Source organism: Argentina silus, assembly GCF_951799395.1.
Source record: "Argentina silus genome assembly, chromosome: X".
NCBI classification, from domain to species: domain Eukaryota; kingdom Metazoa; phylum Chordata; class Actinopteri; order Argentiniformes; family Argentinidae; genus Argentina; species Argentina silus.
In genome coordinates, this window is record NC_139653.1 from 45196079 (window position 1) to 45218803 (window position 22725).

Here is a 22725-nt window from a genome sequence, read left to right on the forward strand (position 1 = left end):
TCACAATAGTCAGGTATTCTCCCACTGTGTACTCTCTGTATAACATTCCAGTTTGCTTTGTTTTTTGGTTGGTTCTTTCCAATGGGTCAAGTAATTATCTTTTTGTTTTCTTTGGTTGGGTCTAATTGTGTCTGATCTGCATTTGTGTTGTATGCGGAGGATGTTTTTACAGAATTCTGCATGCAGAGTCTGACTTTGGTGTTTGTCACTGTCTCTCTCTCTCTCTCACACACACACACACACACACACACACACACACACACACACACAAAATCTATTTTAATGTGTTACTTTATCTAGCAGACTAGTTCACTTGTGTGAGTGGCAGACCTACAGTAGTGTGTTGTACTGTATCACCTCCTCTCCCATCAGTATCTCACTCTGTGTGTGTTGTCACTGCAGATACAGAGAGAGACTATCAGCCCTCCATCCACGGTCTCCTCAGTGATGACCTGTGGCTCCAGGGGAAGGTGGATAACCTGGCCCAGTTTAGGGCCTCCACCCTAGGGGAAGAGAAGGTGGACCACTTGGCCCATCTTAGGGCCTCCACCCTGGGGGAAGAGAAGGTGGACCACTTGGCCCATCTTAGGGCCTCCACCCTGGGGGAAGAGAAGGTGGATGTCCTGGCCCAGCTTAGGGCCTCCACCCTGGGGGAAGAGAAGGTAGACCAGCTAGTCCAGCTGAAGGCCGTCTGCCTGGGCCTGGTGGAGGACAGCCTGACGTTTGTGAAGGAGGCCTGGCAGGAAGTGAGGCCTGCGATGTTGAAGGCGGAATACAACCGCAAGAGTGACGTGGTGCTGAAGAATGCCAGGGAGGTGGAGCAAGACAAGGACGACCTCCAGGCCTGGAACACGGAGCTGGTTTTTGTGGTGACAGCGATGAATGAATGCAGCTGTGACATGAAGAAGAGGATGGCTCAGCTGTGGGATGCCCTGGAGAAGAAGAGAGGAGGAGATGAGGAGAAGAAACAAGGGTTGGAGATGGAGGAAAGCTCCCAGCCACCAACTGTAAGTTGAAAGACAGGGATGTGGAGGTCAAACTGTCTTGGTAACTGTTGTCACCTTTAAAGAATTCCATTCCTTTATTTCATGTCTTATCATTGTGTTGATCCCCTGCTAGTAGAGGTTTTACAACATAGTTTTACTGAAGGTTTGAGTCATATTTTACTACATAACATTTAGTCATCTCAATGTCTATGTATTTTAACATTTAATTTGACTGTAGCTCAATATATTTGATTCAAATGTATGACACCATGTTTCTCCTCTGTCTCTCTCCTCCATACAGAAATTTGGCACTGGGAAAGCCCTGGTCCCAGCCTGGGACAGAACCCTGGACAGAACTCTGGCCCTAGCTCAAGACAGAAGCCTGGCCCTAGCCCAGGACAGAACCCTGGCCCTAGCCTGGGACAAAACCCAGGACAGAACCCTGGCCCTAGCCCAGGACAAAACCCAGGACAGAACCATGGCCCTAGCCCAGGACAGAACCCTGGCCCAAGCCCAGGACAGAACCCAGGAGAGAACCCTGGCCCTAGCCCAGGACAGAACCCATGACAGAACCCTGGCCCTAGCCCAGGACAAAACCCATGACAGAACCCTGGCCCTAGCCCAGGACAAAACCCATGACAGAACCCTGGCCCTAGCCCAGGACAGACCCTGGCCCAAGCCCAGGACAGAACCCAGGACAAAACCCTGGCCCTAGCACAGGACAGAACCCAGGACAGAACTCTGGCCCTAGGCCAGGACAAAACCCAGGACACAACTCTGGACCTAGCCCCAGAGCCTCGCTGGAGGCCACAGTTCAAGCTGACTGCGTCTGGACCACCTCTGACATCCAGTGCTCTAGACTCCATTACCCACAACCCCCTGGTTGGTACCACCCCCCCCCCCCCCCGGCCCTGTCTCTTTATCTACCCCCGCCCCTCCCCCTCATGTTACATGGCAACACAACCTCTTCCACCCTGTCTTCCCTCCCATCTCCCCCATGACCAAGCGGACCAATCAGAAAGTGATGATGACCTCTGCTGCTCAGAGTGGAGCAGTGGCTCTAGTACAGGTAACTGGACCTTCGGGTTAGGGGTCAAGGGTTAGGGTTAGGGGTCAAGGGTTAAAGTTACAGTTAGGGGTCAAGTGTAGATATAGGTAGCTACGATATGATTATATCTCACATGCTACGCTGCCTCTGTATATTAGTTAAAGAACGATTTTGTGCTCAGTGTCATATACTCTGTCACAATCAACTGACAGTAGTCAGTCCTACCCTATCTCCAATTTATTTCGATCTGGGGGATCGTAATCCCAGCATTTGACCCCCTGTTTTGTGATATGTTGCGTAAGAGTTACGTATATTACGACTTGCGTTTGGAATTATAACTTGCGTTACTTCGACTGGTTAAGGTTATGGTAAGTTGTCAGGGAAAGGCAAGTATTGTCCCCAGCGTGATTCGGGTTACATTCGGCTAACATTCAGGTCGGGTGGGTTGCCAGTATTGCTAGACTATACGACCACACAGAATACACACGTATTCTTTGGTTCGCAGAAATAATCCCCCAGAACGTAATAATTTGGAGAATTTGGTTGCATTCCCCACCAATCAGTGATAACGTGTGTGCGTTCTCCCTCCTTCAGGCCAAAGGCTCAGACGACAAAAAAGGAACGGAGAAGAAGAAGAAGAAGAAAAAGAAGAAGAAAGAAGCGAAGGAGGCAGAGAAGGAGGTAACAAAGGCTCAGGGTCTTCAGATAGAGGAGCAGAAGAGGCAGATAAAGGGAGGAATGACAGGAGGCATGAAGGAGGAGAAAAACACTGAAAAGAACAGAGAGAAGATTAAGAATAGATTTAAGAACATGAAGTGAGAACAGAGCCCCCAGGTTTAAAGCAGGTTTAAACAGGGTTTAAGCCTAGGCAGGGTTTAAAACAGGTTTAGACACGGTTTAAGTCTAAGCAGGGTTTAAAACAGGTTTAGACACGGTTTAAGCCTAAGCAGGGTTTAAAACAGGTTTAAACAGGGTTTAAGCCTAAGCAGGGTTTAAAACAGGTTTAAACAGGGTTTAAAAAAACAGTTTAAGCCTAAGCAGGGTTTAAAACAGGTTTAGACACAGTTTAAGCATTAAGCATGCTTTAAAACAGGTTTAGACACGGTTTAAGTCTAAGCAGGGTTTAAAACAGGTTTAAACAAGGTTTAAGCTTAAGCAGGGTTTAAAACAGGTTTAGACACGGTTTAAGCATAAGCAGGGTTTAAAACAGGTTTAGACACGGTTTAAGCATTAAGCAGGTTTTAAAACAGGGTTTAAGCTTAAGCAGGGTTTAAAACAGCTTTAAGCTTAAGCAGGGTTTAAAACAGGTTTAAACACGGTTTAAGCATTAAGCATGCTTTAAAACAGGTTTAGACACGGTTTAAGTCTAAGCAGGGTTTAAAACAGGTTTAAACAAGGTTTAAGCTTAAGCAGGGTTTAAAACGGGTTTAGGCACGGTTTAAGCATTAAGCATGCTTTAAAACAGGTTTAAACAGGGTTTAAGCCTAAGCAGGGTTTAAAACAGGTTTAAACAAGGTTTAAGCCTAAGCAGGGTTTAAAACAGGTTTAAACAAGGTTTAAGCTTAAGCAGGGTTTAAAACGGGTTTAGGCACGGTTTAAGCATTAAGCATGCTTTAAAACAGGTTTAAACAGGGTTTAAGCCTAAGCAGGGTTTAAAACAGGTTTAAACAAGGTTTAAGCCTAAGCAGGGTTTAAAACAGGTTTAGACGCGCTTTGAGCATTAAGCATGCTTTAAAACAGGTTTAGACATGTTTAAGCTTAAGCAGGATTTAAAACAGGTTTAAAAACGGTTTAAGCCTAAGCAGGGTTTAAAACAGGTTTAGACACGGTTTAAGCTTAAGCAGGGTTTTAAACAGATTTAGACACGATATAAGCTTAAGCAGGGTTTTAAACAGATTTAAACAGGGTTTAAGCCTAAGCAGGGTTTAATACAGGTTTAGACACAGTTTAAGCAGGGTTTAAAATAGGTTTAGACACGGTTTAAGCATTAAGCAGGGTCTAAAACAGGTTTAGACACGTTTTAAGCGTTAAGCAGGGTTTAAAACAGGTTTAGATACTGTGACAAACCCCAGGGAGTGTGGAGTTGCCACGAAACAAAGTCAAATAATAAACGAGAATGACAACCAGAGGATTGAGATCTCAATCTGAGTGAAGCTTCTCCGACTGGATGTTGAAGTCAACCAGTAGTGTGAGCGGTGTGCCGTCCTCAGGGAAGAAGATGAGAAGGACGTCTATCAAATGACAATAGCCTATAGCCCCAGTGTCATGGTGAGGTTATTTGAATTGCGGGAGGCCTAGGTGTAAAATACATATCCCGCCACTGCTTTTGCAAGTGCTGTTATTGTTAAGTACAAACGTCTTGGAGCAACAACAGCTCAGCCGCGAAGCGGTAGGCCACACAAGCTCACAGAATGGGGCCGTCAAGTGGTGAAGTGCGTAGTGAGTAAAAATCGTCTGTCCTCGGTTGCAACACTCACTACCGAGTTCCAAACTGCCTCTGGAAGCAACGTCAGCTTCATGAAATGGGTTTCCATGGCTGAGCAACCGCACAGAAGGCTAACATCACCATGCGCAATGCCAAGCATCGGCTGGAGTAGTGTAAAGCACACCGCCATTGGACTCTGGAGCAGTGGAAACGCTGGAGTGGTGAATCACGCTTCACTATCTGGCACTCTGACTGAATCTGGGTTTGGCGTATGCCAGGAGAACGCTACCTGCCTGAATGCATAGTGCCAACTGTATTGTTTGGTGTAGGAGGAATAATGGTGTGGGGCTGTTTGTCAGGGTTTGGGCTAAGCCCCTTAGTTCCAGTGAAGGGAAATCGTAATGCTACAGCATACAATGCCATTCTAGAGAATTTTATGCTTCCAACTTTGTGGAAACAGTAAAATACCAGCAAGAACTGTGGGACCTGTTTTGCAGGTCTCATGCTGGATGCGAGTAAACAAGCTTTAGACATACCACAGAGCTTTTATCCGGGAATTAAAAAGCTTGAAAGTTGCAAGAGCAGCGGTGGTTCTCAAATTGCATCCATTAGTTTTTAATATATCTGCATGTTAAAAAGTGCACTTTCAAGTTTGCATTGTTTAAAAAGTATAACTTTTGGTTGGTTAAGTGGCTGAGAGTGGTCTCCTGATGTTTGTATTTGTTGTTTGAGTCCTGAAAGGTCCTTCACTTTTGCTGTAAAAAAGGAGCTCAAAGAATGCTGGCCTGAATCATATTTGATTGCCATTCAGAGGAAAATGTTACCATGATAAAATGAGAATTAAAATGGGTTAGGCTTGACGTGTGCACATGTAGGAGTACATAGCCTGCTGTTTACAGCGTTTTGTTACTTTTTTAACTTTTTTGTGTGTTTGAAGTTTGTATTGAGTTTAAATGTGTAGGCTTATGTATACATGTGACTTTGGGTAACACAAATGCCATCACAAGGTTTTTCACTTTTCTGTTGTTTTGTTTGTTATAACTGTCATCTGAAGATGGTTTCAAATTGTGGCCTGTTGTAACAATGGGACAATGTTATATCAATACAATATGAGACTGGATCATTATTCAGTTGAACTACCTATAATTGACAGCTCAATAAACTATCAGTTATCTAGGCTCTGAACAGTTTGCATAAACAAGGCTACGTTCATACTTATTGTTTTCTGCATGCACATTATTAAATGAAAAGACCTACTAAACACAAATACCATACAATCGGAGGACGGAATCATTAATGCATGAAAAGCAATGAGGAATGCTCGCACTGCGGTATTAGAAGAATAGACAAATATCTATTGAACATGAATATGTTTATAACATCCATTTCCCTCTGTTTCTCTTGCGCTTTTCCCGAACTCTAAACTAACTCTGAAATATGAACACTCCATACATTTATGAATGCATACACATCATACACATGGAGGACTACATAGCTTACTGTTTTCTAGCGTTTTGTTCCCTTTTAACACTAGTGCTTGCGTTTTAAATGTAGTCAGTCCTTAGGTAAAAATGTAGGCTATACAGTATGTATACATTTGACTTTGAGTAGCAAAAATAAAGTGTCAGTTGTCATTAGTGCATAAAGCAGGCTACTATGTCCATGCTCTTATCTATATTTTGCATGCAAATGATTAAATGAAAGGATCTACTAGACCCACATACCGTACCCCACCAAACACCACCAGACAATCTTCCGTGTTCTGTGAACGATAATAGTGGAATTCCTCCCAATTAGCTCGGGTGTATGTAAATAAGGATTTCTTTCAAATAAAAGCGCCACCTTAAACTTGTTTAAGCTTTTAGAAATACTAAATATGGATAAAGGAACCACAAATGATATCCAACTATATCTAGAAATAAACATTTAATCCTCAGTGCATTATTTGGGTTTTCAACGGTTTTTAATTCTTCTAATATTTATGTCTTCTAATTACCCTGATGAAAGACTGCTGCAATGCATAGGGGACACATAATGGCCTATACACGAATACTTTTCCAAGGCTAAACATGATTTTTACTACCACTTTACTCAGCAACACTTCTAGATATCATGTTCTAGAAATAATTTGTGTTCAGTCCGTTATGTGTTCCCAGTGCAATGGGTCAGCAACACTCTTTTGTTGTTTATAACTCATTATGTTCAACATTTCCCTCTGCTTCTGTTGCGCTGGTGTAGCTCAGCGGTTACTTCGTACGACAATTCTATCAGAATTCCCGAACTCTACCCCTAACCGGGTTCGAACCACGGGCGCTGTCCAGCGTTTTCCTACATTTAGTCGTCCCGAAAATGTTATCATGATAAAAGGATGCACGGAGACGACATGAAATGTTTACACTCCATACATTCATGAATGTATACATGTACACATCATACACATGTAGGACTACATAGCCTACAGTTTTATAGCTTGTTAACACTAGTGCGTGCGTTTGAAGTTAGTCTTTAGGTAAAACATGTAGGTTAGGCCATATGTATAGCCTACGTGTGACGTTTAGCAGCAGAAATAAAGTGTCAGTTGTCTAGACTATGAATAGTTCTCATTCATTAGTGCATAAACTAGCATACTATGTCCATGCTCTTTCTTTTTTGTATGCGAATTGTTAAATGCAAGAATCTAGTAGACATAGACTACATACCCCACCACCAGACACGTCACTGCTTTCTTCACCGTATCCAAATCAAAACTGATTTAATGCGTTGCTCAGTTATGTGTACAGCCATATCAATGATCTGATCAATATCAATGATCTGATCAATATCAATGATCTGATCAATATCAATGATCTGCCACCACCGGTTACTCATCATCATCAACAACTCGGCATCATGACTATTCGGGGCGCTGTTCCTTTAAGAATTATTAGCCGTAGCAGCGGTTGTTGTCACATTCAACTTCAACTCGTACTGCAGCTAGATACCTGGATTCTGTACACTGTAGAGTGTTTTGATAGCTATTTTCAACCTCGAGCGAAGAAATGATTTGCATTTTACTGGTCGCTGGCCACGGCACTGTTTTAGAGACTCAGATAAAGGTAAATTAGCCAGTGTTTCATAAACACAGGGCAGACTGTTATGGGTGCAGAGTTCGCTGACGTGGTTGGCTTGACTTTATAGCGCTCAACTACAGTTAAGCTTGAGCCACTCTCTTAGCTTGAATGCTTACTATAATGAAATGCATATAGTGTTTTGATGATTTTCAATGCGTATAATAGCAATTAGACTTTAAAAATGTTTACCGCTGGTAAAGCTACTGAACTATGCAATGTAGCCTGCTCAAGGCACACAGAAAGCTATGTTCAATATCACAACGTTCAGTCACCGTTAGCACTGTGCATACAATATTGTAACATTAAAACAATCTCATATGAAGGGCCACAAATGTAAAGTTTGAAATCATTGTACACAGTTGTGAAACATTTCTTCTTGACATTTCATTTCATTAACACTTCTGTAGAATGATGTGACAGGCTTGTATGGGCAACTGACTGGGGTACCCAAAGCCTTGTTACCTGGCATAGGAGGGAAGAAGATCCTGGACTTCTGGTGGGAGACAGTCAACACGTGAGTTGCAGTATCAGTAGGATGGCATCCTGGTCAGTGGAGGCTGGTGAGGGTAGAAATCGGAGGACAGGCTCATTGTAATGCATGGAATGGTATCAAACAATTATTGATACCAATCCTTAATTCCATTCCATGCATTACAATGAGCCCATCCTCCTATTTCTGCCTCCACCAGCCTCCCCTGATCCTGGTACACTTAAAAGTCTCAGTCAGTCACAATCTACATAGCCGTTCTAATGTAAAGTCTGCCTAGGCCCATGATTATTTGATTGAATTCCCTTAACATTGCAACATTTATCTCTCTCCAGGCGACAGTTGTTTAGTGAAGTCTACCTGGTCACAAACGCAGACAAGTAAGTTCAGTAGCTAATAGTATAATCGTATAGTTCTCTCAAGGTATGACAGAGTATACCCCCACTGTACTGTTTTTCATTTCAAGCTGTGAGCGACATCATCACTATGAACACTAATGTCTCCCTATTCCAGGTATTAGAACTATGAGCACTTATAGCTCCTTATTCCAAGTATAATCACTATGAACACTAATGTCTCCCTATTCCAGGTATAAGCACTATGAGCGATGGGCGACAGCTAATGACTTCCCTGTGGAGAATGTGGTGAACGATGGCAGCACCACCCTGGAGGGTCGGCTGGGCGCCGTAGCAGACCTTGAGCTGGTCATACGCAGCCGAAAGCTGAAGGATGACATCATGGTGGTAGGGTAGCCCCGAAAGAACAGATTTAGTCTCAGATCTCTCTGGCAGCCCCATATGATACCTCTAGTACTGATGTTCTCTCATGATGATGATGATGATGATGATGATGTCGTCTTTTGGCAGATTGCTGGAGACATGCTCTGTGCAGATCAGAACTTTGATATTGCTCAGGTTCTTCGCTTCTTCAGGTCCAAGGTGAGATAAAGTAATATACAAAGCCTATATTACAATATATGAAGATATAATACAATATGCTTCTAATGCAGGGGTATCAGGGGAGGCTGGTGGAGGTAGAAATCGGAGGACTTTGAAACCATTCCTCATTCCATTCCATGCATCACAATGAGCCCAGCCCGTCCACTAACACACATGTGTAAAATGTATTTATGTTGGGCTGGAACGCCTGCCCTGCACACTCAGTTGTTCTCCATGTTAGAGGAGACCCATAGTCTAATGAATAGAGGACTAGTCTATGTTGATAACCTTGTTAACAGTGTAGTGTCTCTTCCTGTGTGTCAGTCTGGAGAGCTGGCCATATACTATGAACTAGAGGAGGGGGAGAAGAGCAGCTCCAGGGGCATCGTGGAGGTATGCCCGGATACACACAGGTGGGCACTGGACACAATCATCTATTCATCTGATCTCAACACTAACAAACCACATAACAATTAACCATTCCATTGTACCTATATGCCATTGGTTCTCTGTTATATTCACTGTGTGATTGTGTGTGTGTGTGTGTGTGTGTGTGTGTGTGTGTGCGTGTGTGTGTGTGTGTGTGTGTGCGTGTGCGTGTCCAAGAGAGTAATGAATCATTAGAGGCTGTCGGTGCACTGTGTGAGTCCGGCAGTCCCAACCTCACTACTCAGTAATACTAAATGTAGCTTTCAAAGTAATACTAAATGTTGCGCGCCTAAGTGCATTTCTGTGTGCATTTACTGCTTCATGCAGTGAACCTAAAGCCTGGGGATCTCCGTGTGTTTCAGGATAACCCGCTTCCTAGAGAAGCCTCAGGAGGGAGTGACGGCGTCCCGTCTGGCCAGTGTGGTGTTCTACTGTCTCCGTGGCGCCACACTACCACACCTCTCCGACTTCCTCTCTCTACAGCCACGAGCCAAAGACAGAACCTTCGGCAGGTTCTGGGTCAGTCATTGACTCTGTTATTAAACTAGAACAGTCTGGACAGCTCTTCTACTGCACCTGTGTAGTAACACTGTAATTACGTTGGTAGTAACATTGAAGAAACGTCTTGTTAGTACTTTAGTAATTGTGTCGTAATCGTAATTGATTTGCTATCAATTCTACTCAGGGCCCAGTATTTCAAAACGTTTAATCTAGATTGTAGATCATTTTATAATAATGTCAGTTTCCACGCGAAGGTTTGGCTGAGGCTTTTGGCTATATTTTGTTAATAGCAAAGCATATCTAATATTGATAATCTGACTCCAATGTAATTATCACTATATGCAAATAATTGTTGAGTTTGTGCTGATTTAGTGCAAGAATGGTCAAATAGAATGAATCAAATAAGGCTTTAATAATACTGTATACTTATACAACTATTACAAGGCCAATACTTCATAGAAAAATTGTACATTCTAATAGAGAGAGAGTAGACAGAGAGAGAGAGAGACAAGAGAGGTAGAGAGATGACCACAGGCCATTCAAACAATGCTACTCACAGCTCGAACCACATGACAGGACAAAGAAAGACAACAAGCTATTCCCTAAACATCTGCTTTTACATCACTTCTCACAACCATAGTATTTATATTAGGAGCTGTTGTCAAGGACACCCTACCACCACTCATCTTATCACTCCTATACTGATGACATCACACTCTGACACTCCTCAAGACATTCCACAGAGCTCACAGACATTTGTCTTCTCACGGGATGGGGCTCTCAATGTAGGGGACAGAATAGCTCCCCCCTTCAAAATCAGAACAATCCAGATTATCTTTTGGGATCCAGAATCAGGTCTATCTGGCAGAGTTTGAGTAGTATTGGGGAAATCAGCCAGCTTGATCTGATCCTGGATAGCAAAAAAATACTTTTGAAATACTGGGCCCAGAGGACTGGACTTTTTGTAGTGTCATTCCATACTAGTTGAGTAATCAAACCTCCTTCGTGCAGAATATGACCATTGTACTTTTTCCCCTCTTATCTCCCCCAGGAGTGGCTGATCAATGAGGAGAAGCTACCTGTGTTTGGGATGAAACTGCCAACAGGGTTCCAGCTCATTGGACAAGTGGTGGGTGTTGGACGAAGCCACACAAACAAACTGTTACGATTCCCTCGTTTTCTTCCTTAACTGGAATTAAAAGGGCTGGATTTAACAATCCAAGTGAATGTGAATAGATTAGATCAGAAAAATCTCTTTTTCATCACAATATTTTGCCTACCATGATGGAAGCGTAAGGTGCCGGCCACACCAAACTATGTATGAAATGTATGACATCACTGTCCGATCTGGTCTGTGGAATTCGGGCGTGACTTTTGAAACAACCTAGCAACTGAACAATGCAACCTAGTAACTCGGTACGAAACGCCGTTTCTAATTGGCTAAACGGTCGAACATACTGTGGAAATCTGTGAAAAACGACCGAAACATATGAAACGGACACAGACAGACCCGTCTCCGTTGTCAGTCAGCGGATGACTCCCATAGAGATGCCATCGGCTCGATCTGCAATTAGCATAGTCGGTGCATGGGGCCAGGGGCTAAGATTTGTCAACTCTAGTACATTTACAGTGTGATGATCAGGCGGGGTTTATTAGATATTTGTGTTTGTCTTGGTATGACAGGGACTGTCAGACTACACAAAGTGGCTAGCTCACTACTCTGCTAAGCAACAGGAGACACCTGCCAAACCAATAACATGCCGTTCATACGCCAGGTACAGCTTACACCTCTACTGCACATAGACTGTGACACTGTGAATGGATTGATAGTATTGATGTCTGTTAAAGTTGTTGAGTGTAATGACATCTGGGGAGGCTGGTGGAGGTAGAAATCTGAGGACAGGCTCATTGTAATGCATGGAACGGAATGGAATAAGGAATGGTATCAAACGTATATACCATTCCTCATTCCATTCCATGCATTACAATGAGCCCGTCCTCCGATTTCTACCTCCACCAGCCTCCCGTGAATGACATCATCATTCATTTCCCACCCAGAGTTGGACTGATGGGGAACCCTTCTGATGGCTTCCATGGGAAAACCATCGCCATGACGATCTCCAACTTCTGGGCTGAGGTCACTCTGATGGAGAGCAAGAGCCTGGTAACACTTTGTCCACAACAATTCTGATTCATGTTTTATTTTAGAGCAAGTCTACAGTAAAGAATTGTCCCCCCACGGAATTTCTGTTGTTTACTACAGCGCCCCCCTTGGGCCAATCAGTATAATTTTGCAAATGCTGCATCTCTATGGCAAGACGCATCATTCACCCAAGTTTCATCAAAATTGTCAGAGTGGTGTCTGAGATATCGTGTGTGACATACAAACATAGGAATGGACGGAGACGGGTCCACAGTCCCCTCCCGGATTTCATTGTGGGGGACAATTATCAGCATAGCAACTTACATTAGGGAGAAAAGGGTAGTTGACAGAACGTAACATTCTTCCCCAAAATACAACGGCAAACTGCAAAGAAAGAGAATAAAACTAAGCTTAAATCTAACTACCTTTAACATACATAGCTGTGCATTACAAGTAGTGTACTTATAGTACACATCAGAATGAATGCATCAAGCCATGATAGATATTAAAGGTGTTGCATGTAGTTTTGCACGTTGCTGCCCACTTTGGCGGCACTGAAAATCTGAAAACTTACAATATGCTATGTTTTCTAATAGCGGCAAATGTGTGGATATCCACAAAAAAAAAACACATTGAACGTAATGGCCAGTGCTCGGCCATGACACCAGATTTTAGACAGAGACTTGTCTGGACCAAAACAGCGCTCTCCAATGAACGTTCTCTATCATGTGATATCGTTTCTTGATCGCTAGCAATTTAGCACTATTTTAAAGCGCTCAATTCTACATACTGGACCTTGAAGTAATAATTATAAGTACTAATATTAGTTTTGCCCTGTTTCAGGTTCTCTTGCCTCATCCACTCAATGACCCCACTGAGTTTGGGAGCCTGCAGGACCTGTTCTGCATCAGCCGGAAGGAAGGGTCAGTGTAGAGCCCCTGGTCCAATACATGATCTTTACTCTATTTACTCATTTAGTAGAGAGGACATTGTCAATTTGCAATCTTTCAAACAAAAAATGTTTGTTGTGTTGATCTGTATAGGTACCTAGGAGGCCTACGACTGCTTCAGGCCACCTGTAAGAAGTTCTACCAGTTCTGCTCAAAGCAAGGGTGAGACACTGTATTCATCAGCTCATTTGCAAATGCTCATCATCTGTTATACAGCAGGCTGATGAAAACAAAGCATCGCGATTGGCTGTGAGGCATTCAAAGCCATGATTTAATAACAATAATGTCACAGTTAAATCACCTTTTATGATATACCTACACTGCAGTAGATTTGTGTATCATGCTTGTATTTGTTCAATGGGAACTATATTTCTCAGTGCAGGGCAGAAACCAGCAATCTATCACAAAATAAATACTTAAAGCATTGTTTTATTTTTTTACATTTCCTGATTATAAAATATAAACATATATAAAAGCAATAATGTCCCTGAGGCCATGATTTATCATCAATGTAGTCAGTTAAATTTAAGGATAAATCACGGCCACGAGGGCATTGTTACTTTAATGTATGCCGTGTCTACAGCTGAACATTGTAAATATAGAAATTTAAAACTTGCTCTTTTCTCTCTGTTTGCCAGTATCGCTTTGACAAAGCAGAACTTTACACTCAAGTATGATACCAATATTCCTCGTCAAGTGGTGAGTGCTGTGGCGACAGGTATTCCATTTACCTCCGCAGGAGAGCAATCTGTCTATTCTGTGAATGTTCTATTTTAGACTCAAGTTAGGCAGTTTAAAGCAGGGGAGAATGGTGGAGGCAGAAGTCAAAGTACAGGCTCTTTGTAATCCATGGAATGGACTGAGAAATGGTATCAAACCGCCAACCTCCGATGTCTGCCTCCACCAGCCTCCACTGGTTGAAAGACTTTTCACCATGTTGGCGATCACATCAGCGATTCTTCTCTCTTTCTGCTTTGCTGTAGGGCCTGGCTGGAAGCAGGTGAGCTGCCTCGTCAAATCAACATCACTATGTCTTCACACCACACTCGTCTTTATTGCCTCTACCGTTTCTATACACATACATATACATTTTGCATTAGTTTTAGCTCTAATGTAATCTCCTGTTCTGTCGACTCTTCTTTCGTCACGTAATTTGACAGTGCAATCGTGTCGGCCACCCTGAAGTGTCTGATGAGGTTCTACAACATCACAGACAGTGTAAGAATGAAAGGCTATTCTCATTTTGAGAATCTGTCATTTTTTTCAAAGCTGTTTTTTTATTTTTTATTATCAGATGATCAATTAACTAACCTGTATGACTAACCTGTATGACTAACCTGTATGTGTGATGTTTTGTTTGTGATGCCTCAGGACCTTCCTAAACCAATCAGGGCCAACTTTATCCTCAACGTGGAGACAGATGAACTGTTCATCACAGCAGGTCTACAGGACAGAGTTGTACAGGTCAGCCTTTACTGTAGCAGACTGGGCAGCACCTAAACCTATACATACAGTATGTCTGCATCTATAGTACACACACTCACCGAGTGCTTTATTAGGAACACTATACTAATACTGGGTAGGGCCTCCCTTTGCTTTCAAAACAGCCTCAATTCTTCATGGCATTGATTCCACAAGATGTTGGAAACATTCCTTTGAGATTCTGGTCCATGATGACATGATTGCATCACGCAATTTTTCAGGTGCACTTTCAAGCTGTGAATCTCCCGTTCTACCTTATCCTAAAGGTGTTCTATTGGATTCAGATCCGGTGACTGGGAAGGCCACTGAAGAACACTGAACTCATTGTCATGTTCATGAAAACAGTTTGAGACGAGTTTTGCTTTGTGACATGGTGCATTATCATGCTGGAAGTAGCCATTAGAAGATGGGTAAATTGTGACCATGAAGGGATGCACATGGTCAGCAACAATACTCAAATAGGCTGTGGCATTCAAGCGATGATTGATTGGTATTAACGGGCCCAAAGTGTGCCAAGAAAACATTCCCCACACCATTACACCACCTCCACCATGAGAAGGTGTACAGGTGTTCCTAATAAAGTGATCAGTGAGTGTATATCTATAGGGTAGGCTGGTGGAGGTAGAAATCGGAGGACAGGCTCATTGTAATGAATGGAATGAGGAATGGTGTTTGATACTATTCCTCATTCCATTCATTACTATTCCTCATTCCATTCCATGCATTACAATTAGCCTGTCCTCCGATTTCTACCTCCACCACTACTGTACCATATTACGGATAGATCCGACCAAGCATTCTGATTGACAGAGGGCTGTCCGAACAATGGACGATAATGTCACGGGTATGATAATGTCACCAGGTATGATAATGTCACCGGGTATGGGACCATATATACTGAAAAATGTATGCACTCACTGCAATGTAAGTCACTTTGGATAAAAGCTTCAGCTAAATGGCATATGTGTTATGTTATGTTAATATCACAGGTATGTTAATATCACAGGTATGTTAATGTCAGGGGTACAACATGACAGCTAACAAGCCCTACACTGTTCTGTGGCATGATATTCAGAGAAATGGCAGTGATAATTAATTAATATTACATCAGCCTGAACTAGATAGGCCTATCTAGTTACCTAGGTAACCCTGCAGCAATTCACGGTATGATTAATTGTTTCATCATTAATGGAAGCATATTTCAAACATTGCATCATCTTTTTGTTGGCGGATCCGTTTTATAACCTACCCTTTACCCGTAACAATATTGACGATAAATCACGGCCTCTTGGGCGCCATTTCACAAGTTCGCTCCTCTAGACTTAGACTAGACTAACAGAGGGTTGTTTTGTGTTTTGGTCATTTGTCATTTGTTATTGCAGGTCTACGAGGGTCTAGTCTACATGGACTTTGACAAACAACTCATGGATCAACAGGGCTATGGTATTTGAATTTATTTTTGTAGTGCATATATGTCTATGAACACTTCATCGTCAGGACTGGCATCAGATCAGTGATAGTTATTTCTATTTATGTGTGGGTGTCCAATATTCTCTGTTATACGAATGAAACTCAATTGGTCTTTACTGCGTGTGCGTGTGCGTGTGCGTGTGCGTGTGCGTGTGCGTGTGCGTGTGCGTGTGTGTGTGTGTCTATTTACTGTCCCCAGGAGATTACATTCCTATGGACATGAGCAGTCTGCCGCCGTTCTGGTTGGCCTATCTGAGTGACCCTAGTGACTCAGGACGGATTCACAGCAACGTCCGACAACGCTGGCTTAATGGTTAGATCTCCTCTCCTGCACCTCGTAGTAGTACTGTAGTACCGTCCTGTGATCCACAAAACCATGAAAAACATAGCTAATTATATTGCACAACATATTTAGAAACAAAGTAGTAACATAAAATGACACAATAAGTTAATTACCCCACTGTTGAATTACATTTCATAGACTCTAAACATCAGGGCCCAATATTTCAAACATTTAATCGAGGTTAGAATGATCCATATTTTTTGTTTTGCGATCCAGGCCCAGATTTTGAGTAGTGTTGGGGAAACCAGCCAGCTCCATCGGATCCTGGAAAGCAAATACGAATCCAAATCATTCTGATCCAGATTAAACGTTTTTGAAATACTGTCCTAGGAAGGTCTATGGACAGTTTGTCAATCTGTGTCCCTCAGCTCTGTCATCCTTCTTTTTTCAGGGGAACCTCAAGTGGTTGATGCTATGAAGTCCTTTGCTGAGCTCACAGACCAGGCTAGGTGTGTTTGAGATGTTGTCACACACCTCTGGTTTGTAATGAACTGTGCTGTGCAAATAATGAGCCAGCTCCACATATCTGGATGTATTTGGAGCGTTTTATTAATTTAAATTAATTTAAAATTAATTTAAATCTTAATTTTCTTTTTTTTTAAATGTTGTTGCACAAATAAACAATTATTTATTATCTGGTATCTGTATGTCCATATATAACTGCCATACTCTAAATGACATACAAAAATGTCAGTATTATTTCTCCCATTTTCTAGGCTGTGCCCATCTGCTTAACCTGACACAAATTCCTCTTTTAAGAAATCGCAGGAGCTTCTTTTCTTTTTTTTCTTCTTTTTAATACAACACTTGACTAGTTTCATTCATTCAAGTTTCACTTCATCAGATTAGATGAGATGATGAGGGAGTTACACCAGGGAGTGTGTTTTGGTGTTATAACCGTATGGCTCTCTCTCTCTGGTTTCCAGGTTAACTCTGCAGTTTGGGGACTGGAACAGACTGGCCCAGCTGATGGATAACAATTTTGAGCTGAGACGGTAAAGACAGTCATGTACCCCTTTTAACCAGCATTTAACTGGCATTTAACTTTAGCCATATTTCACCACCTCCAATTTGGTGTTGAATGGGTCCGTGGGAGTCTTTGGTTCTGCCACTCCTTGGGTTGAGTGTGATCAATACAATATATAAAACACCTCCATCAGCCAGTAGTCATCGATTTTGTCTGCAGGCAGCAGAATCGTTCCCACAATAAGGACTGCGCCTTTGTGGTAAAAGTCCAGTATGTAACATGCAAGCTTTCTAAAAACTTGTAATGACTATGTTTAATCAGTAGCGGTCAGGATATGAGATCCCTTGAAAGAAATATTTCATTTATGAACGCTGTTTTAGTCTGGAAAAAGGGCTTTCTAAAATTTAGTGTCCTACCCGACACGTTGAAGTTCCAAAGAATAACATCCTCCCCTAATAATGATAAACCCCCCCGAAACATTAACTATCGTGTTTCTGCATGCGCACACCATTCGAGAAGGCAGCCACCAGAGACAGAAACAACATATGTTACTGCCAGGACTTTTCTAGGGGAGTGGACTCACTGATTTTAACCTTTCTGTCTCTGGTGGCTGCCTTTTCGAATTGTGTGCATGCAGAAACACAATAGCTAATGTTTCGTTTTTTTTTTTATCATTATTAGGGGAGGATGTTGTTCTTTGGAACTACAAACTGAATTTTGCCACGGTGGCCAGAGGTGGCAGATTTCCAACAAAGAGTTGAAAAACCTCTAATGCTGTAGTGATGTCTGGACCACAGGTCTGTCTACACAGAAGACTGTCTGGGTCCTGGGAACGTCAAGATGGTGCAACTGGCAAGGCAGGTAGTGTAGGCATACTTTTATTTTATTTACAAGATTTCAAAGATAATTTAAGATTCTTTGTTCAGTTATTCTCCGTGTGTGCGCGTGCGTGTGCTTGTGTGTGTATGTGCCCAGCAGTTTGGCTCAGCGGTGAAACTACCAGGCAGCGGTGGGGCCGTGGTGGGCTTGTGTCTGGACCAGGGAAGAATGGTGAGACAATGAGATGCGTACATACAGTACTGTACAGGGGAGGCTGGTGGATGTAGAAATCCCTCCTAAAGACCTTTATTTATATATATATATATATATATATATATATATATATATATATATATATATATATATATAAAATAATTCTTCCTTCTTCTAGCATTGTGACTGCCAATGGCCCCTGGTCCTAGCATAGATTACTTTTTCTTATGATGACTGATGGGTAGATGATTCACTTACTTAGACAAATGTATTTGTTGTAAGTCGCTTTGGATAAAGGTGTCTGCTAAATGCCATAAATGTAATGAAATGTAAATCGGGCTCATTGTAATGTGTGGAACGGAATGAGGAATGGTATCAAATGCATTACAATGAGCCCATCCCCCCTGATTTCTTAATCTTAATATTTATGCTTTTCTTAATGTGAATCAACGGTCATTATTGTTCATGCTGTATACTATTATTATAATCTTCATTGTGATTATTGTGGTGGTGTTTGTTTTGGCCACTAGGTGGAGATGAAGAAGGCGTTCCAGGAGGCAGGCTGCGTGTTCTGTACCATTGTGCCGTTCAATCCGTCTGATAGCTCTGCTGCCAGCCAGCACTGAGCGTTAATGATGTGCATGCTTTGATGTCTCAAAATTAAATCTGTCAACTGTAAAATCTGTAAGATAATAAGAAATTATAATAAGTGATATTTTTCTGTTCAAATGGGTACATTTGGAGCCTTTGATTTTTGACTGTATTAATGCACAGTATCAAGAATGTCTGGAAAATTAATGTGCAGAAATTATTATGTTATTCTTATGCTAATTTGTAAAAATGTAACTCCAAAGTGGTTTATTGTGTCTACCGTATGGTCTTTTTCTGAATAATACATTTCTGTTTCAAACCAAATGCTATGTAGACTTTAGTATTCTTTTCATGACATACTGTATCCCCTTTGGGCTTACCATTGTACTGTACATGAGACAAACAACAACAACAACAACAACAACTCCTACGCATAATTGCCATGCCTGCAATGGGCTCAATTTTGTCTATGTTCATTATTGAGGCTATGTACATTTTGTCTGCTTTGGAGTTTCTTCCAAGCAAATTGAGTAATAAATACTAGTGTATTAAGTAATGTTGAGAGGACTATTAGTGGGCCACTGAACACTGTATCAGAGGTGGGACTGTAGGGGTCCCAGAGCAGATAAGAGATAATCCACAAAGGGGACTAAAATGAGAGGGAGAGGGAGAGAGAGAGAGAGAGCATTGAATCAGCGACAGTAGTCAACGCTCCCCCCTCCTATCCGTACAACGCATCAGAAATAATTTAGCGACGTTCCATTTAGGGGGCGGGGCCCTGGCGCTCTCACAAACATAAGCTGCTATATTCCTTTTACTGTCATAATTCCCGCGGCTCACTTCGTTAGAGGAAACCCAATCAGATCGTGAATCATGGCAGCGAAAAATGATCTGTGCTCCAAAATGATCCCGAAGGGACTCTGGCCGAACCGCACGGGCACTGTGACGTATGGGTCTGATTTGGACGTCCTCTTATCGATGGGCTTTTCTAGAGCCAGAGCGTAAGTAGGGGAACGGACTCCTCTTAAGGTGGTAACATTTGCATTTGTTATTAAATTATGTTTTTTTAATACTAACGCATAGGTCCGTCCATAATCTGTCAAAATCTGCCAAAATCTGCATTAATGTTGTAGCACACGCGGGGTTATTTATCCCGAGATTCTCCCACCATGCGCAATTACTACCGTTGTCGTTGTATAGTCAATACAAAAGTTTCCTGTAGTTTCTTCATGCCGAGGGACTCCTGAGAGCACTTCGATGTAATCGTGAAAATAGACCCACTTCTGAGCGCTTCAATTGAGTGGTCCCCGATAGCTGAGTTGATTCGCAGTGAGCTGAGTAATGAGAGAAGCGCTCAGATCTTTGTCTTTCGGTTTTTCAAAAAATGTTCTAAATAACGGCTTTATGAATTATGATTATTAATTGGTTGATGAAAAAGGTACTGAAGGGACATGTACAGTACATGCCATTGACTTGAAGAGTGTGTGTGTGTGTGTGTGTGTGTGTGTGTGTGTGTGTGTGTGTGTCAGTGTGTCAGTGTGTCAGTGTGTGTCATAAGGTCCACACTTACGTCTTATGTTAGTGACTGAATAGGTTGCCTGTTCGTGATTTGGCCACATTACTGCAGCACAGAGTACAACTGTTGTGTCAGCTGGGTTCATGACAAGCTCTCAGACAGACACACTGACCCACCATCAATGAAGGTAGACATTGGAGGACGGGTAATAATATATAAAATATATTATTCCATTCCATGCATTACAATGAACCTCCACCAGCCCCCACTGCATTCGAGTGACTGGAAAAGTTTACGTGCATCATTTACGTGCGGAACTTGTACAGTACAAAACTCGCAAAGCATGTAGCATTTATTTGTTTCGATGATTAGTTTTGCAGTTCCAGGCTCCTGCCACAAGTAATCTTTATGATGACAGCATCCAGCCAGACTGTGGATGTCATACAGAGTCTACTCTGTTGTGACCTGCTGAATGGACACAGACATATCTGAATGCCTGGAGGGCTTCCTTTTGTCAGGAGAGAGAGAGAGAGAGGTCTATGCCTTGAGAGTACAGCCACAAGGTATTTTAAACAGACTGTGACTGCTTGGCCTGACTCAATCAGATATTAATACCTTATTCCTCTCTTACTCTTTCTGTGTGTGTGTGTGTGTGTGTGTGTGTGTGTGTGTGTGTGTGTGTGTGTGTGTGTGCGAGTCTCTCTCTCTCTCTCTCTCTCTCTCTCTCACTCGTATTGACCCATTAAATTTCCTGACCGACTTCAAGGGGAAATGCCCTGATTCTTCTTAGATTCATCATATATCTGCTGCCTCAGTCGCTCCAGTGTTTTGGCAGGGGGGTGGTGTGTGTGTGTGTGTGTGTGTGTGTGTGTGTGTGTGTGTGTGTGTGTGTGTGTGTGTGTGTGTGTGTGTGTGCGCGCGCGCGCGTGTCCAAGAGAGTAATGGATCATTAGAAGCTGTCGGTGCACTGTGTGAGTCCGGCAGTCCCAACCTCACCACTCAGTAATAGTAAATGTAGCTTTCACAAACTAGCTCACAGCATACTGTACTAGGTTAGACCTTATCTAAGATATTTTTATTCCCAGAACTGCAACGCACAGCTTCCAACTTCCAAGGATATTTCTGGCTCCTGTGTTTTGGGTTTGAGAGACGGAGCAGAGACAGCTTGAACACAGAAAATGTACAGTGCTAACTCCACGTTGTGGCTTATTCACATAGAGTGGCTTATTCAAAAGACTAGAACACAGTTCTTGCCTGCTGCTTCCCTGAGTGCTGATTCAGAATATGTTCTCCAGTTTCTGAAAAGCTGTCCGGAATGGACTGTATTTGTCCTTTTTAAATGGAAAATTCTGTTATATTTTGAATATTATTTGCTGACGAGACACAAAGTCTAAATATTCAGATAGTCTCTAATGAGATGCCTCTTCTGCCTTCGTATCTACGTTGGTGAGTCAGAGGGTGCTTTCTACCATACATTAGTAATGTATGATTTTTCTTCTTTTTTTTCTACTTTTCTCTCTTTCTACTTTTCTACTTCTTTTCTGTTTTTGTTCAGGTCAAATTCTCTGTCTTTGAAACACAGATAAGGGGGGTTTCTTGGGTGTACAGTATGCGCTGAATCTGCTGGCTTTGCTACATTTTATTCCGAGGCCCTGAGGCTCTTTTAAATCCTATTATTCACAGTCTCAGAGCCAGGCTGCGTTCAGGAGGGTGCAGTTCACTCAGAGTTGCAGATAGTTATTCAATGAATGGAGCTTATATTATTCCTTAACCGCTGTGAATGCCTGAATGCAGCTTGGTTGTTTGTGAACGGGCCAATCTTGCATCAGTGCATGTACTATATCACGATGATCAGGTGTCAGCAGGAACTTATGTAGATGTCATTAATTTCCTTCCTGAAAGAGGAGAAGTAGCTATAATTAATATTACAGCTACTATCAATGCCGAAAGCCCTCACAAACTCACAAAATAATATTGTAATCACATCTTCAGATCACTCATATGAAGCTCCATCACGGGGAGGCTGGTGGAGGTAGAAATCAGAGGACATAGAAGTAGAAGTAGTAGTAGTAGTAGTACTATCTTTATTGAACTAGCTTTTTCTCGTTTGTTCACTGCTCTACCTGCGTCCCCCCATAAATATATTTTTTGTTTTAAACTTGGTCACAAAAAAAAAAGAATTATTACAGGATGCTTCAACATGACATCATACTCATTTAAGGGGCATTGGGAGTTATTTACTGTACCATCAGATTATAGGATTTTGGTCTCCACCAGTGTGGTCCACCAGCAGCACAAAGGGATACA

At 42.2% G+C, this 22725-nt stretch overlaps 2 protein-coding genes across 2 annotated transcripts in view; both read left to right on the forward strand.

Annotated features, from left to right (window-relative positions):
- Nucleotides 1–7483: 7483 nt before the first annotated feature.
- gkup (glucuronokinase with putative uridyl pyrophosphorylase) lies at nt 7484–19173 on the forward strand. The gene is made up of 23 exons (XM_083694822.1): nt 7484–7554; nt 7977–8083; nt 8392–8436; nt 8646–8799; nt 8923–8994; nt 9319–9407; nt 9786–9942; nt 10976–11053; nt 11608–11699; nt 11983–12088; nt 12911–12990; nt 13111–13179; nt 13656–13716; nt 14001–14017; nt 14178–14235; nt 14389–14481; nt 15882–15942; nt 16169–16282; nt 16704–16761; nt 17239–17307; nt 18077–18140; nt 18258–18329; nt 18842–19173. The coding sequence occupies exons 1-23, from the start codon at nt 7498–7500 to the stop codon at nt 18935–18937; spliced, it is 1869 nt and encodes a 622-aa protein (XP_083550948.1). The 5' UTR covers nt 7484–7497; the 3' UTR covers nt 18938–19173.
- Nucleotides 19174–19775: 602 nt separating this feature from the next.
- LOC310822481 (ubiquitin-associated and SH3 domain-containing protein B-like) overlaps nt 19776–22725 on the forward strand; it is a gene marked incomplete at both ends in the record, with an annotated part of 30195 nt that continues 27245 nt past the window's right edge. The window contains one exon of the mRNA XM_083694828.1: nt 19776–19903. Coding sequence (XP_083550954.1) covers nt 19776–19903 — 128 coding nt within the window. The remainder of the gene's footprint in view (nt 19904–22725) is intronic.